Here is an 18,560-nt window from a genome sequence, read left to right on the forward strand (position 1 = left end):
AAAGCACAGAGAGCATCATGAAGAACAAGGAACACACCAGGCAGGTCCGAGATACTATTGTGAAGAAGTTTAAAGCCGGATTTGGATACAAAAAGATTTCCCAAGCTTTAAACATCCCAAGGAGCACTGTGCAAGCGATAATATTGAAATGGAAGGAGTATCAGACCCCTGCAAATCTACCAAGACCTGGCCGTCCCTCTAAACTTTCAGCTCATACAAGGAGAAGACTGATCAGAGATGCAGCCAAGAGGCCCATGATCACTCTGGATCAACTGCAGAGATCTACAGCTGAGGTGGGAGACTCTGTGCATAGGACAACAATCAGTCATATATTGCACAAATCTGGCCTTTATGGAAGATTGGCAAGAAGAAAGCCATTTCTTAAAGATATCCATAAAAAGTGTTTAAAGTTTGCCACAAGCCACCTGGGAGACACACCAAACATGTGGAAGAAGGTGCTCTGGTCAGATGAAACCAAAATTGAACTTTTTGGCAACAATGCAAAACGTTATGTTTGGCGTAAAAGCAACACAGCTGAACACACCATCCCCACTGTCAAACATGGTGGTGGCAGCATCATGGTTTGGGCCTGCTTTTCTTCAGCAGGGACAGGGAAGATGGTTAAAATTGATGGGAAGATGGATGGAGCCAAATACAGGACCATTCTGGAAGAAAACCTGATGGAGTCTGCAAAAGACCTGAGACTGGGACGGAGATTTGTCTTCCAACAAGACAATGATCCAAAACATAAAGCAAAATCTACAATGGAATGGTTCAAAAATAAACATATCCAGGTGTTAGAATGGCCAAATCAAAGTCCAGACCTGAATCCAATTGAGAATCTGTGGAAAGAACTGAAAACTGCTGTTCACAAATGCTCTCCATCCAACCTCACTGAGGTCAAGCTGTTTTGCACGGAGGAATGGGAAAAAATTTCAGTCTCTCGATGTGCAAAACTGATAGAGACATACCCCAAGTGACTTACAGCTGTAATCGCAGCAAAGGTGGCGCTACAAAGTATTAACTTAAGGGGGCTGAATAATTTTGCACGCCCAATTTTTCAGTTTTTGATTTGTTAAAAAAGTTTGAAATATCCAATAAATGTCGTTCCACTTCATGATTGTGTCCCACTTGTTGTTGATTCTTCACAAAAAATACAGTTTTATATCTTTATGTTTGAAACCTGAAATGTGGCAAAAGGTCGCAAAGTTCAAGGGGGCCGAATACTTTCGCAAGGCACTGTATATTGAGGTCAGAGCTTTGTGATGGCCACTCCAATACCTTGACTTTGTTGTCCTTAAGACATTTTGCCACAACTTTATAAGTATGCTTGGGGTCAATGTCCATTATGAATACCCATTTGCGACCAAGCTTTAAGTTCCTGACTGATGTCTTGAGATGTTGCTTCAATAAATCCACATAATTTTCTTTCCTCATGCAGCCATCTATTTATTGAAGTGCACCAGTCCCTCCTGCAGCAAAGCACCCCCACAACATGATGCTGCCACCCCCGTGCTTCACAGTTGGGGTGGTGTTCTTCGTCTTGCAAGCCTTCCCTTTTTTCCTCCAATCATAATGATGGTCATTATGGCCAATCAGTTCGATTTTTGTTTCATCAGACCAGAGGACATTTCTCCAAAAAGTATGATCTTTGTCCCCCTGTGCATTTGCAAAACGTACTCTGTTTTTTTATGGCGGTTTTGGAGCAGTGGCTGCTTCCTTGACGAGCGGCCTTTCAGGTTATGTCGATATAGGACTCATTTTACTGTGGATATAGATACTTTTGTACCTGTTTCTTCCAACATCTTCACAAGGTCATTTGCTGTTTTTCTGGGATTGATTTGCACTTTTCGCACCAAAGTACGTTCATCTCTAGGAGACAGAACGCGTCTCCTTCCTGAGCAGTATGACAGCTGTGTGGTCCCATGTTTTTTTTATACTTGCGTACTGTTGTTTGTACAGATGAACGTGGTACCTTTAGGCTTTTGGAAATTGCTCCCAAGGATGGACCAGACTTGTGGAGGTCAACATTTTTGTTTTCTCTGAGGTCTTGGCTGATTTATTTTGATTTTCCCATGATCTCAAGCAAAGGGGCACTGCGTTTGAAGGTAGGCCTTTGAACTACATCCACAGGTACACCTCCAATTGACTCAAATTATGTCAATTAGCTTAATCAGAAGCATCTAAAGCCATGACCTAATTTTGACCTAATTTTCTGGAATATTCCAAGCTGTTTAAAGGCACAGTCAACTTAGTGGATGTAAAATCACCTTTCAGCAGGACAATAACCTAAAACACAAGGCCAAATCTACACTGGAGTATCATTCCAAGACATTGAATGTCTGAGTGGCCTAATTACAGTTTTAGCTTAAATCGTTTTGAAAATCTATGGCAAGACTTGCAAATGGCTGTCTAACAATGATCAACAACCAACTTGACAGAGCTTGAATACTTTTTTAAAAGAATAATGTGCAATCCAGGTGTGCAAAGCTCTTCTAACATTCTAACATGTATTGACTCGGGGTTGAATACTCATCTAATCAAGATATATTAGTGTTTATTATTATATATATATTTTTTTTACAAATGTTATATAACTTTCACATTATAGCGTTTTTTTCCTGTATATCGTTTAATTAATTAAACATTTAATACATTTTAATCCCGCTTTGTAACACAACAAAATGTGGAAAAAGTCAAGGGGTGTTAATACTTTCTGAAGGCACTATATATTTACCATCTTCATGGGGCAGAAAGCTGGATCAATGAGTTGGCCAGCTGACTGTCCAGAATTGCTTCAATAAGGATCGGTGTCCCGCTAGCGGGACAACTTCCGCTTACACTGGAGGGTGCACAATTCAAATAAATAATCATAAATATTATGGATTTTAAACATTTACGTACATATGTGTCTTATATTGTCTGAAATCTTAAATTGTTGTTAATCTAACTGCACTGTCCAATTTACAGTAGCTATTACAGCGAAAACATGCCATGCGATTGTTTGAGGACCGCGCCCCACATCAAAATATTTTAGCACCGGCACAGGTTTCATACATTCACATATAAAGATGAAATATTCACTTCCTTTTTGAAAATCTTCCTCTGATTTGTCATCCAAAGGGTCCCAGCTATAACATAGTGTTGTTTTGTTAGATAAAGTCCTTCTTTATATCCCAAAAAGTCTGTTTAGTTGGCGCCAACGATTTGAGTGATCCACTCGTTCAACTTGCAGAGAAAGGAATCTGAAAATATACCCCAAAACTTTGTTTCAACAAGTCAAAATATGTTTCTATTTACTCCTCAGATACCCTAAAATGTAATCAAACTATAATATTTATTTCGGAAAGAAGTATGTTCAATAGGAAACTTATTTTAGCAGGTGCGTAATTTCTTCATGGCGCCTCAAACACAGATTTCTAAGACTGTGTCCTTCTACTAAAATTGTTATTTGTTATTAGTTTTTGAAGTTACAAGCCTGACACCTTGAACATAGACTGCTGACACCCTGTGGAAGCAATTGGAATTGCATCCAGGGAGCTAATCTTCAATATGACCTTTCTCTTGCATTTCTAAGAGGATGGTCTCTCTCAAAATAAAATTACAGTTGGTTTTTCTTTGGATTTTATCCTACCATATATATTGTGTTATATTCTACTACACTATTTTAACATTTCTACGAACTTCAAACAATTCTTTCCAATGGTATCAATTAAATGCATATCCTGGCTTCAGGGCCTGAGCTACAGGCAGTTTACTTTGGGCACGTCAGTCAGGCAGGAAATGGAGAAAAAAGGGGCATAGCCCTAAAAATTAAATAACTTAAAATTGTTAAGGTATACTTGACTTGACAACAACAACCAATGTACAAATGTAGCTTTATCAACTTGAAAAATCAAGAGGTATGTGCCTGTTTATCGCAGTTAGCTGATTTAACTTAATAATCCTGCTCTCTGGAATTATTAGATTCTGTGCTGGTTAGTTAATTGCTGAAGATGAAGCAAATGCCAGTGACCCGTGCAATTTGTTTTTTCACTGGGATATTCACAATGGTTAATCACTTTTTGCAGATACAGATGTCTCCAGGCTTTTAAGAGGCAGGGGATGGGATGATATAATATATAAGAAATATATAGGCAAATCATCTCATATAATGCAGCCTGAGGATGGCAGCGCGAGGATTGAGAAACCCATGGGCCTGACTGACTTAAGCTACTGAGCCCAAATAAGCAAATGTCTTTTTATCCACCAATGGCACTGAATTAAATTAGCTCTGGATGTTGTCTTGTGTTCCGATGCATAAGTATGCCTTTCACTCTGATTACACCCATATCTGACAACAAAAGGTGCATGCAAGTGAACAAGCATCATAGAAGATTTGTAATTCTCTCGCTCCCTCCCGCTCGTCTTCAATCTTAGCCTCCTGTTATTCAAATGTCTCTGCCAGATACAGTACTTGTCAGAAACTCCCATTAAAGTTTGATGAATATTGGAAGGAAGGGAATAGGGAGAAGCGAGTGACAGATGACTAAGAGAGAGGTGCTGTTGTGACCGGTGTCAGGCAGGGGGAGGACATCTCTTTCTATGAGCTAAATTACCATTGCTGGTCAGTGTTGTTCTAATGGTTGCAAGTGGTCATCTCCTGAGGGAGGTTAATAGATGGATTTCCTCCGATGGCTCCATTCACTGTCCCCACCCCTCCGCTTGTCTCCCCGGTGATGCCAAAAAAAGTGCCACATCTGCCTCACTGTGAATTTACGACTTGTTTAAATTGTGCTGCTTTCCAAAGGGGCCTGCCAAGCCCAGGAGTGGAGTAATTGTTAGTCTAGAGGTAGTCATAAATCAAAAAATATATTTCTATCTCCCCTCCTCATTATCTATTAATACTGCTGTGCTCTTGCTGCAGAGTTCCTGAGACTTGCCAGAACTGTAGGCTATACAGTCTTCCTTCCTCCCCAAAGACTGAGACCTGTCTTCTTCTGAAAGATGGGAGGTGAAAAGACATCTCTTCAATGCTGTGATTGATTTCCTCATTCCTCCATGGTCTGTTGCAGGCAGCTACAGGCACTTGACAGCCACGATGGAGGAACTGCTCTCTGACTGTCTTAATTGAGCCGAGTGCTTGGAGCAAAGGAGCCCTGGATGCTACAGGCACTAAAAAACCCACACAATTAGGAACTACTAATGACATGGCGAATCGGCCATTATTCCTCCCAGTAACCCAGAGATGTTTCTACATTTACTGTAGCATCGCTAAACAACAGTACATGAGTAACAAACTTTAGGTTATACAAGTTGAGGAAGGGTAGTGGCAGCATCATGCTGTGGGAGACTAGTCAGGATCAAGGGAAAGATGAACAGAGCAAAGTACTGAAAGATCCTTGATGAAAACCTGCTCCTGCTCAGACTGGGGCAAAGGTTCACCTTCCAAAAGTACAACGACCCTAAGCACACAGCCAAGACAACGCAGGAGAGGCTTCGAGACAAGTCTCTGAATGTCCTTGAGTGGCCTAGCCAGAGCCTGGACTTGAACCCCATCGAACATCTCTGGAGAGACCTGAAAATAGCTGTGCAGCATCACTTCCCATCCAACCTGACAGAGCTTGAGAGGATCTGCAGAGAAGAATGGGAGAAACTCCCCAAAATACAGGTGTGCCAAGCCTGTAGCATCATACCCAAGAAGACTCGAGGCTGTAATCTCTGCCAAAGGTGCTTTAACAAAACACTGAGTAAAGGGTCTGTATACTTACTGTACTGTATGTAAATGTCATATTTCAGTTTTTTTTGTTGAATATATTTTCAAAAATGTTTAAAAGCCTGTTTTTTCTTTGCCAATATAGGTTATTGTGTGTAGATTGTGTAGAACAATTTAATCAATTGTAGAATAAGGCTGTAACGTAACAAAATGTGGAAAAAGTAAAGTGGTCTGAATACTTTATGAATGCACTGTGTTGTACATAGGTTGGTCATCTAGGTTTGTACCTGTAGCCTTTCCATCACCATGAAGAAAAGCAATGACCAATACAGTAATTAAGTACATTGAGACATCAAGTGGTTTGTGATGATCTGGCTCAGTTGGTAGAGCATGGCACTTGCAACGCTTAGGCTTGTGGGTTTGATTCTCACGGGGGACCAAAATGAAAATGTGGAAATGCATTAACAACTGTAAATTGTTCTGGATGAGAGCATCTACTAAAGTGTAAAAATGATTAATAGACCGTTTCAGTTTTCACATAGCAATAAGTTGCATTTGCAAAGTATTTCAAGAAACTGGAGAACATATACTGTATACAGCAAGTATTTTTATATTCCACAAGTGTTAACAGATTAAGTGTTTTGTACAGATAATTATCAAACTCAACTACAAAAGTAGGACAGTGGGCCTTTACTAGATCTGTACTAGCGGACCATGTAGACATCTTCAGTGTGGGCAATGTTTTTTTTGTTCTGCATCGCACCCCCGTCGGCGGCAGTGCAGCACCCCCACCCTCAAATGACTTCCTGCGGCTATGGCCCGGTGTGTTTACATTCTGTTATGCTGAATCCTCCCCTGAGACTGCTAAATAGACCTATTCCTTCTCCAGTAGTTGTTACAGTTCTTTGACACAATGCAGTGAAATTAGGGGAGTGTTAATAATGGGACGGTGGGACTGTCACATGAAATTAATTGTTTGGAGCTGCTGGTTTGTTTTGTTACATTCAAATGAAAAGTAAACCCTGCCACTAAGCCTTCTAATAAGTCTTTATCTCTCTCTCGCTCTCTCTCTCTTCTCAGAACCAGGATTCAGAGGAAGTCCTCTATGACAGCCAGCTAGGTGAGTCTCATTGATTATTCTCCATGCATCCAGAAATGGTTCAATAGAAAGGACCACTTTTAAAGGTCCAGAAAGTAGGAATTTATTCAGCTGTTTGCTCATCTAATCTTCTAAAATGTCTCCCTTGATTCAAACAATATTGCAGACCGTATGATTGCACTGTACAATACCCTCTTACTTGTTGTTATACGACAATGTACAAAATAAAATTTAAACAACGGAACTGCCCACTTCCTGATTCAGGATCGCATAAACATGTCACAGAACAGACATTGCTTTCTGTGACCATGACGATTCAATAAAGCAAACGTATTTGCAGAAATGCTCGGCCTGAACTCTTTCTTGCAAAATGTACATACTGCACGTTTAATGAGTACTTTCACATGCGCACAAATAATTTGATACTAAACTGATTATGGCAGTAGGCCGGGTATGAAAATGTTAATGTTAACACCTTACTCTGCTTGTCTTAATCGGCATAAGGTCACATCAAAGGTTATCTGAGCAGTCTTTCGAATGATTAGGACATGTAAACAGCTTAATCGACGTTCCTGCTGTGTCTTTGACCTGCGCATGTGCCAGCACCGGTAGCACAAGCCTCCCTCTTACAATGCATTCGGAAAGTATTCAGACCTATTCACTTTTTCCACATTTTGTTACGTTACAGCCTTATTCTAAAATGGGTTACATCATAAATCTACACATAGTACCCCGTAATGACAAAGAAAAACAGGTTTGTATAATTTGGTCAATTATATTAGAAATAAATGAGAACGTTATTTACATAAGTATTCAGACCCTTTGCTAAGAGACTCGAAATCGAGCTCAGGTGCCTCTTGTTACCATTGATCATCCTTGAGATGTTTCTACAACTTGATTGGACATGATTTGGAAAGGCACACACCTGTCTATATAAGGTCCCACAGTTGACAGTGCATGTCAGAGCAAAAAACAAGCCATGAGATCGAAGGAATTTTCCGTAGAGCACCCGAGACAGGATTGTGTCGATGGTACAGATCTGGGGAAAGGTATCAAAAATTGTCTGCAGCATTGAAAGTCCACGAGAACACAGTGGCCTATTCCATAGGCAGAACAGTTGAAACTGGAGCAGCAGCACGACCAGGTGGACTGGGGAGAGCATCAGAGACATCAGGCCAGGTAGTCCTGAGGTGTGGTCCTAGGGCTCAGGTCCTCTGAGAGAAAGAGAGAGAGAATTAGAGGGAGCATAATTCACACAGGACACCGGAGAATAAGACAGGAGAAATACTCCAGATTTTAACAGACTGACCCTAGCCCCCCGACACATCAATTATTGCAGCATCTAATGTCCATTGCTCGTGTTTCTTGGCCCAAGCAAGTCTCTTCATCTTATTGGTGTCCTTTAGTAGTGTTTTCTTTGCAGCAATTCAACCATGAAGGCCTGATTCACGCAGTCTTGTCTGAACAGTTGATGTTGAGATGTGTCTGTTATTTGAACTCTGAAGCATTTATTTGGGCTTAAATCTCAGGTGCAGTTAACTTCTTTGAGACTGGGGGGCAGTATTGAGTAGCTTGGATGAATAAGGTGCCCAGAGTAAACTGCCTGCTACTCAGGCCCATAGGCTAGGATATGCATATTATTAGTATATTTGGATAGAAAACACTCTGAAGTTTCTAAAACTGTTTGAATGATGTCTGTGAGTATAACAGAACTCATATGGCAGGCAAAAACCTGCGAAAAAATCCAACCAGGAAGGTTGACATCTGAGGTTTGTAGGTTTTTCAACTCATTCCCTATCGAAAACCGTGTCTGTGGGCTCATATTGCACTCCCTAAGGCTTCCACTAGATATCAACAGTCTTTAGAAACTTGTTTGATGCTTCTACTGTGAAGTGGGGGCGAATGAGAGGGGATTGAGTGAGAGGTCTGGCAGAGTGCCTTTAGCTGACCACACGCGTTCACGTGATAGTTAGCTTGCGTTCCATTGCAATTCTACAAACAAAGGAATTCTCCGGTTGGAACATTATTGAAGATTTATGTTAAAAACATCCTAAAGATTGATTCTATACTTCATTTGACATTTTTCTACGAACTGTAATATAACTTTTCATCTGATATTTCGCGTGGACTTGCCTGCGCGTCCTGATTTTGGATTGTGTACTAAACGCGCAAACAAAAAGGAGGTATTTGGACATAAATGAGGGACTTTATCGAACAAATCAAACATTTATTGTGGAACTGGGATTCCTGGGAGTGCATTCTGATGAAGATCATCAAAGGTAAGTGAATATTTATAATGCTATTTCTGACTTCTGTTGACTGCACAACATGGCGGATATCTGTTTGGCTGTTTTGTTGTCTGAGTGCTGTACTCAGATTATTGCATGGTGTGCTTTTTCGGTAAAGCTTTTTTTTAAATCTGACACAGCGGTTGCTTTAAGGAGATGTTTATCTAATGTTCCATGTATAACACTTGTATTTTCATCAACATTTATGATGAGTATTTCTATAAATTGATGTGGCTCTCTGCAAAATCACTGGATGTTTTGGAACTACTGAACATAACACGCCAAAGTAAACTCAAATTTTTGGATATAAATATGAACTTTATCAAAAAAAACATTCATGTATTGTGTAACATGAAGTCCTATGAGTGTCATCTGATGCAGATCATCAAAGGTTAGTGATTCATTTTATCTCTTTCTGTTTTTTGACTCCTCTCTTTGGCTGGAAAAATGGCTGTGTTTTTCTGTGACTAGGTGCTTACCTAACATAATCGTTTTGTGTGCTTTCGCCATAAAGCCTTTTTGAAATCAGACATTGTGGCTGGCTTAAAGAGAAGTTTATCTTTAAAATGGTGCCAAAATACAAACTAATTTTAATTATGAGATTTCTGTTGTTTTGAATTTGGCGCCCTGCACTTTCACTGTCTGTTGAGGTGGGACGCTACCATCCCGAATATCCCAGAGAGGTTTTAACTCTAATGAACTTAGCAGAGGTAACTCTGTGTCTTCCTTTCCTGTGGCGGTCCTCATGAGAGCCAGTTTCATCGTAGTGCTTGATGGTTTTTGCGACTGCACTTAAAGAAACTTTCAAAGTTCTTGAAATGTTCTGCTCTGACTGACCTTCATGTCTTAAAGTAATGATGGACTGTCATTTCTCTTTGCTTATTTAAACTGTACATACCATAATATGGATTTAGTCTTTTACCAAATCATCTGTATACCCCCCTACCTTGTCACAACACAACTGATTGGCTCAAACACATTAAGAAGGAAAGAAATTCCACAAATGTAACTTTTAACAAGGCACACCTGTTAATTGAAATGTATTCCAGGTGACTACCTCATGAAGCTGGTTGAGAGAATGCCAAGGGTGGCTACTTTGAAGAATCTCAAATATATTTTTATTTGTTTACACTTTTTCATTTACTACATGATTCCATATATGATATTTCATAGTTTTGATGTCTTCACTATTATTCGACAATGTAGAGAATAGTAAAAATAAAGAAAAACCCTTGAATGAGTAGCTGTGTCCAAACATTTGACTGGTACTCTATGTAAAATTTCAGTTGTTTAGTTTTAATAAATTAACCCGTTTTTTCTTAGTCATTATGCGGTATTGTGTGTAGATTTATGCGGGAAATAAACTAATTAATCCATTTTGGAATATGGTTGTAATGTAACAAAATGTAGAAAAAGTCAAGGGGTGTCATGTTGACATAATGGACCAGGAGACAGGCGCAGGAATGTGTAATAGTTCAACAACAACAAAAAATAGCCACATTTTAGCGTGCCATGTAAAGGCACGGGGACTATAGACCAAACAAACACTATACAAAACACAGGGTTGAAACCCAAACAAAAGAGCTAGGAGTACCTTGAATAAATACACGGGACAATACCTGAAAACGCAAATGCACAGTGATACAACACAGGACGAGACCCGCTATCATCTGCACAACACAAGCGGCACGAAAGCCAAAACATCAAGGCACAGGTACTCACACAACCAACAGAGACATAATCAACAACCCACTGGTGAACCAAAGGGCACATTTATACAAATATAAATCAGTGAGGAAATGGGGACCAGGTGTGTGTGTATAGACACAGTTCAGTTCCTAGAGGCCGGTGACGTAGACCTCTGAAACTGGTGCATGGAAAGTACCGGAGGGAATCGTGACAAGGTGTCTGAATACTTTCCCAATGTATTTGCGAGTGAGTTTGGAAAAACTGAAAGTATGCATCTTAGAAATTATTTTTGCATGCAAATAAAAAACACTTGGCCAAAGTAACATGGTAAAACTGTAGTAGAACATTTATTTTGATCAGCAATTTTCTGCATTTATCAAAGGTTTTGATTTTAAACACAGTCCTTCAGAGAGAGCTGTATGGTATCTGTGTTTTGGCCAATATTAATTCATGTAGGTCACAATTTGTAGTGCGATATGTGTTTTATATTCAGCTGCATCTGCACTAATGAGGGTAATCCAGCATGAGATGTACTGGAATTAACAAATCACTGAGGCTTTACACTGACGTATCACAACAGTCTCAATGTTTACATTTTAGACGAGCAAGAGAAGGCCTTGTTCTGTACTACTATGCTACCTTATTCCCCGTCATTGTTAAATGAGGGATTTTTGAGAGACATCCTGTTGTCTGGTAGATATTAAATCCCCTCCCATACAGTATAGAGGAGAAATATTGTGAATGGTCGTAATGATATCTGTTTGATGTTAAAGGAATTCCTGTCTTATTAAAGAAGGATATCGTGGCGCGGAAAGTTAACCCTGGGAAGTTGAATGAACCCAATACAGCTTTGCACTTGTTTGCTATTCAATGGAGTTCTCCTCTTCTTAATTTGATGGCAGCAGACATTTCATAAGTAGAGCGAATGGAGGGATCTGATGTTTGCCTTTCATGCTTGAGAGCTCTAATACAATAGCAGAGTGCTCCGATCGAGGGGAGGGCTCCAGGAAGCCGCCAAGGAGTTTTGGAGGGGAAACTCGAGACCTCTGCTGGCTTGCTCAATCAACTGGGTCAAGGCGGAAACAAAAGCAGATGAAAACAAGTTTATAATGCCCTCATTTGGCACCTTAGCCGAATGGAAACGCACACAGACACTGTTATCTGAACAAACCGAGCAATCTGGCACTGCCATTGTAATTTGCTCTGTCACACCAGGGAGGCTAAGCTAGTCTGAAAGCGCAGGATATTGTTTGTGGGGTTGGAATTCGAAAAACTGTTAAATGAAAGCATGTGCATCAGGCTAGGACTCTCTGAACTCACTGGCCTATTTACTTTTGAGCATGTATGGGTATCCAATTGGCAAACATTGGACAGAGATCAAGAAGACATTGTGTGGCTGCAACAGTTCTGAGTTCTTCAGAAGGAGCATCTGATGCTGAGTGTGCACCAAGGGGCAGACCTCAATGAGTGTACAGAAGGTGTGATACACGGGCATCTACAGCCTGTACTGTACACTTTCTTCCAAAACCCGCCACCCTCCTCTCCTAGTTGCATCTGCCTCCTCGTCTGTTGAAAATCAATGCAGTGAACTGTTGTCCCTGCCCAAAAAAGTATTTAGTCAGCCACCAATTGTGCAAGTTCTCCCACTTAAAAAGATGAGGCCTGTAATTTTCATCATTTCATCACTTCAACTATGACAGACAAAATGAGAAAAATTATCCATAAAATCACATTGTAGGATTTTTTTATGCATTTATTTGCAAATTATGGTGGAAAATAAGTATTTGGTCATTAACAAAAGTTGTTCTCAATACTTTGTTAAATACCCTTTGTTGGCAATGACAGAGGTCAAACGTTTTCTGTAAGTCTTCACACACTGTTGCTGGTATTTTGGCCCATTCCTCCATGCAGATCTCCTCTAGAGCAGTGATGTTTTGGGGCTGTTGCTGGGCAACACAGACTTTCAACTCCCTCCAAAGATTTTTTTATGGGGTTGAGATCTGGAGACTGGCTAGGCCACTCCAGTACCTTGAAATGCTTCTTACGAAGCCACTTCTTCGTTGCCCGGGCGGTGTGTTTGGGATCATTGTCATGCTGAAAGACCCAGCCACGTTTCATCTTCAATGCCCTTGCTGATGGAAGGAGGTTTTCACTCAAAATCTCACGATACATGGCCCCATTCATTCTTTCCTTTACACGGATCAGTCGTCCTGGTCCCTTTGCAGAAAAACAGCCCCAAAGCATGATGTTTCCACCCCCATGCTTCACAGTAGGTATGGTGTTCTTTGGATGCAACTCAGCATTCTTTGTCCTCCAAACACGACGAGTTGAGTTTTTACCAAAAAGTTATATTTTGGTTTCATCTGACCATATGACATTCTCCCAATCTTCTGGATCATCCAAATGCTCTCTAGCAAACTTCAGACGGGCCTGGACATGTACTGGCTTAAGCAGGGGGACACGTCTGGCACTGCAGGATTTGAGTCCCTGGCGGCGTAGTGTGTTACTGATGGTAGGCTTTGTTACTTTGGTCCCAGCTCTCTGCAGGTCATTCACTACAGTGCCTTGCGAAAGTATTCGGCCCCCTTGAACTTTGCGACCTTTTGCCACATTTCAGGCTTCAAACATAAAGATATAAAACTGTATTTTTTTGTGAAGAATCAACAACAAGTGGTGCTCAATCATGAAGTGGAACGACATTTATTGGATATTTCAAACTTTTTTAACAAATCAAAAACTGAAAAATTGGGCGTGCAAAAGGTGGTTCTGGGATTTTTGCTCACTGTTCTTGTGATCATTTTGACCCCACGGGGTGAGATCTTGCGTGGAGCCCCAGATCGAGAGAGATTATCAGTGGTCTTGTATGTCTTTCATTTCCTAATAATTGACCAAATACTTATTTCCCACCATAATTTGCAAATAAATTCATAAAAAATTCTACAATGTGATTTTCTAGATTTTATTTTTCTAATTTTATCTGTCATAGTTGAAGTGTACCTACGATGAATATTACAGGCCTCATATTTTTAAGTGGGAGAACTTGCACAATTGGTGGCTGACTAAATACTTTTTTGCCACACTGTACATGCGACTGTTGGCAGGGAGCCAGCTCATGATTAGAGATCTCCTCCATTGTGTCCTCCTAGGAGGCCTGCTCACAAGTTGCTGACAGAAACCATACTGTAGCCAAAAGCTCTCCTCTAAAAATATGTAGCAACTTATGATAGTCTAACATGTTTCAACACACTAAACATCAGGGCCACTGTGGGAGTACTTGTCAAAAGTACTCGGCTGTGTGTGTGCCTCTGGAGAGAAAAAATCATACAAAGCAAATCTCGCCTCTTGCCACTCTTGTCTTCCAACTCGGTTTGCCTTCTGTTTTTCTCCTGAACTCATCTGACCTGCTCTTTATTTCTGTGATCAAGACAGCACCGATGACTCCCACCAAACACAAAATATTAAAAACAATATCCCACACTAGTTTCTCTCTCTCTCTCTCTCTCTCGCTCTCTTTCTCTCTCTTTCTCTCTCTTTCTTACTCTTTCTCTCTCTTTCTTACTCTTTCTTACTCTTTCTTTCTCTCTCTCTCTCTCTCTCTCTCCTCTCTCCTCTCTCCTCTCTCCTACTAAGTGGTGACGATGATGATGTTGTCTTCATCCACAGTACTCTTAAAAGGCGTTGAGGTTTAAAAGCAGATGATGGGAGTGAGGATTTGGAATCTGTTAGAACTAAATAGCCTCTGGGTCCTTAATTATTAATGCAAAGTAGGGGGTTTAAGGCTGCCTTCAACACTCATTTGCTGAGTTTTCCATGGAGACCTGGACTGCAGCATTTATAATGAGTGTGATTAAAGTAGGCGTACAGACCCCTCTCCAAACTTCAGGTGTTGAGTCTGGCTGGCTCTCTTTCTGAGAGTGGTAATAAGGTCATTCTCTATTTCTCTCTGTCCCCTAGCTCCCTAACTCCCCCTCTCCAAATCACGGAGAGATATTTATGACACTGACCTTTCCCGCTGTAAGCTGAAAGTTAAACACACTGCGCTTCTATTGATCCCTGCACCAGGCAATTAAAACTCAGTATGAGAGGAAATCGTTTGCACTTGCTATATGACACATGGGCTGGTGGCCTGCCAAAACGCCCCTCGGTAGAATATAAATACTCTCCATCCGACTGAATCAAACCCTCAGTAGGCCTGAAAGATGGCCATATTGAATGTGTACCTTGATTGTGGCGCTATCTGGCATAATGGACACGCTTGAGCAGCTCAATGCTCTCCTGTGTGCCCCATCTCCTAGGAGCTCCCAATTGGATCCCTAGCAAGAGAGAGAGAAACATGAAGTTAGTTTTTATGGAGAGATGGATAATTCTGGAGCAGGATAATTCCAAAGTGTCTTGTCTGGGGGAGCCCAATGATGCGAGCCATCGGAGCGTGGAAGCTTCCTACACAGACCCAATCAGCATCGGCGGTGAGGACGCTGGTCCCGCCGCTTATGGAAATAAGCTATTGACATCTCTCTGCACTGATTGCTACAATGGACAGCTCTGCATCTGTAATGACACATTCTTTGTTCACAACACGCTAATGGCCTCACCGGTGGCGGTAGATCTCCGTCTTTCTCAACAGAAGCCGATTTTCATTTGTCAAAGAAATCGCTGTAATTGAAATCGCATGATTGACCTGCCTTGATCTTTCCCGTTCTCTGTATTGTCTGCTTTTTGCAGTCACAATTTTCTGGCAGGCCAAACCGCTATAGCTGTAACACAGTTAGCCATACTATTTCATCCCTTTTTTATTTTTCCCCCAGGTGTGCTGCTGTGTGTGTGTTTAACAGTGGGGGGTGTGGGGGGGGGGGGGGGGGGGTGGAGAAAGTGTCGGGCCCTTAGCTGTGTGAAGGGTTAAATGCCAGTGAGCTGTAGTGGATCTCACACCTTCTCTGTTCCGTGACACTGATGGGGATGATAGGCGCTGCAGGATATCCCAGGGGGGAACGCACTTCTCTTCCCCCGTACCTTCTGCCACCCTCCCTCTCTACCCTCATGCTCCCCTGTCCCCTCACCCCCTGCCATCCTGTCCCTCCGCATTATCTGATCTTGTGTAAAGTCCACTGATCATCACCACAAACACACTTGGGTTTGCTTTCTGTCTTCTTCTTTCCATCTCTTTCTATTTCTCTCTCACTCACACGAATATCAACTCCGACACACTCCAGTGCCTTCGGTGAGGAGAGAGGGTGAGTGTGTTTTTGCCATTGAGCAGAGATGATAGTGTAGGAAGGCTGGCTCCATGTGATGAGAAATAGTATAAGAATGGAGAGCTCTCTCACGTCTCATTCCAGGCAATATATCTGAGGGCAGATACTGTCTTTTTATCGATGGACTGCCTTCCCCCTGCCCCATGGAATACAGAGCGAGAGGAAGAAGAGAGAAACAAACGGCAGACTCATATGCTTGCCAGCTCTGTGATCAGACAAAGATCTGGTAAAATAAATAATCTGTTGATGGTGTGAGGTTAACGACTCTGTGTGTGTGTGTGTGTGTGTGTGGGTGTGTGCCTGCACGTCTGTCCGTTTGCGTGCGTCCGTGCAAGCATTTGTGTGTCTGTGTGTTTCTGTCCGTGATTGTCCGTGTGACGGCATGACCAGTGCCAAGGGACACCGCTATCTCCCTAGCCACCTTCTCTCCCCTTAGGCATCACTGCACAACCCTCTCAGCCAAAATACATCACAGAACAGAGCGGAAAAATCCACTTCCGTTTGTCATTGAGAGGCATCTCTCTGTGCTTTGCGATGTCTTTGGCATGGGAGCCGCCATTTCAAATCAACAAATCAGCCGTAATTCAATAAATGTATCGATCACTCACTTCCCCTGGGCCTGCCTGCTGTGGCTGTCGGGGCATTTGAAGAAGAACGTGGAAAAGCATTTGCGACTAAAGGGATAGGACGCGAGGACAAGGTCTGATGGAGATTAGGTTAGAAGGGGAGACTACTAGGATTTATCCTTTCCTCTCATCCTGTGTGTCCCAAATGGCATCCTATTCCCTACATAGTGCACAGCTTTTGACCAGGCCCTGTAGAGCTCTGGTCTACAGTAGTGCACTATGTAGGGAATAGGATGCCATTTGGGACGCTGCCTTCCTCTCCGTTGTTTGATGATTAATCGAAACCCATTAGTATGGCGTCCGGGACGGTGAATTCACTCTTAATTAGTTTCTTTTTTACCCCCGGTTTCTCCTCTGCTTTGGCATGGGGGGACGTATTATCTACACAATGAGAGATTGGCACGTAGCTTATCTGATCCTCGCACTAGTCACAGGCAGCTGTTGTATTATTGCTGTTCGCTGCAGTATCAGAAGGCTAAGCCGTTGTGGAACGGCATCTAGGGCTTTAGAATACATTACACCAGCATGTGTACACACACACACAAACAGGCGCAGAGTCAAACAGACATCACACACAGGCGCAGAGTCAAACAGACAGCACACACACTAAGCGGACTCAGGAGAAGGGCTTTTAGAGGTGGTGTGAAGGTATGAGAGACAGATTGTCTCTAAGTTGATCTTTCAGAGGAGGGCGGTGTGTGTGCGTATATAGGAGAAAGGGGGAAAAAAGCCTCTTGATCTATTGGGATTCTTTGATGGGGTGTGGTGAACCAGGGTGGGGAGAGAGGCTGCACACTCAGAGCAACACACACACTACGTTAAAAAGACACCGATCCAGTGTTTACCCCCTGCTGATTTCTCAGGCCCTGTGTGGGAATGGGTTCAAGTGTCATCCAGTGTACTCAGATCAGCTCTTTCTCCTTCCCCTCTCCCTCCCCGTGTCGCTCTGCTACCACCATTAGCCAGAGGAAGATTACAGACCTGTCACTGGCTGCCATGACTTGTTTGTGTTTAAAACCCCCCGTGTTAATGTTTGTTAAAAAAGCTTTACATAAAAACAAACCTCCCCGTGTCGCTCTGCCACCACCATTAGCCAGAGGAAGATTATAGACCTGTCACTGGCTGCCATGACTTGTTTGTGTTTAAAACCCCCCGTGTTAATGTTTGTTAAAAAAGCTTGACATAAAAACAAACCTCCCGCCGGATATCTTTATGACCACATTCTGTGCAAATACTTAAGCGGCTAATTAAAATGTCCAACGTGGCAATCGGTCTGTCTGCTGTGTTTGTTTGACCAGAACCAGAGTATGTGATGAGTGGAGCTATTGGAAACCCTGCTCATCACCGCTCTGGCCCTCCACGTCCAATCGGTCTGTCTGCTGTGTTTGTTTGACCAGAACCAGAGTATGTGATGGAGCTATTGGAAACCCTGCTCATCACTGCTCTGGCCCTCCATGTCCAATCGGTCTGTCTGCTGTGTTTGTTTGACCAGAACCAGAGTATGTGAGTGGAGCTATTGGAAACCCTGCTCATCACCGCTCTGGCCCTCCACGTCCAATCGGTCTGTCTGCTGTGTTTGTTTGACCAGAACCAGAGTATGTGATGGAGCTATTGGAAACCCTGCTCATCACCGCTCTGGCCCTCCACGTCCAATCGGTCTGTCTGCTGTGTTTGTTTGACCAGAACCAGAGTATGTGAGTGGAGCTATTGGAAACCCTGCTCATCGCTCATGGAGCACCGCTCTAGCCCTCGACGTCCTTTCTAACCACTCTGCTAAAAACCACTTCGCTCTCACAGGAAAATAAACTGCCGCTCCAAATTTGATCCATTTAATAAACTCACAATTTAACCAAAACCAGTCTATTGACTACCTGCACCTACCCTTTGGTTTTGAAGTATTGAAACCAAACC

The 18,560-nt window shown here is 42.2% G+C and overlaps 1 protein-coding gene across 2 annotated transcripts in view; it reads left to right on the top strand.

Moving 5' to 3' along the window:
• Positions 1-18,560, top strand: part of b3glcta (beta 3-glucosyltransferase a) — a 106,567-nt gene that overhangs the window by 40,769 nt on the left and 47,238 nt on the right. Inside the window, exon 3 of one of the 2 annotated variants that reach the window (XM_021563238.3) lies at positions 6,776-6,815. In XM_021563238.3, the coding sequence (XP_021418913.3) occupies positions 6,776-6,815 (40 nt within the window). Of the gene's footprint in view, positions 1-4,906; positions 6,816-18,560 lie in introns of both variants that reach the window. The other variant, XM_090200167.1, reaches the window with a different exon arrangement.

The sequence above is a fragment of the Oncorhynchus mykiss genome, chromosome 15 (genome assembly GCF_057628025.1).
Source record: "Oncorhynchus mykiss isolate SJ-2025 chromosome 15, ASM5762802v1, whole genome shotgun sequence".
In the NCBI taxonomy this organism is placed as follows: domain Eukaryota; kingdom Metazoa; phylum Chordata; class Actinopteri; order Salmoniformes; family Salmonidae; genus Oncorhynchus; species Oncorhynchus mykiss.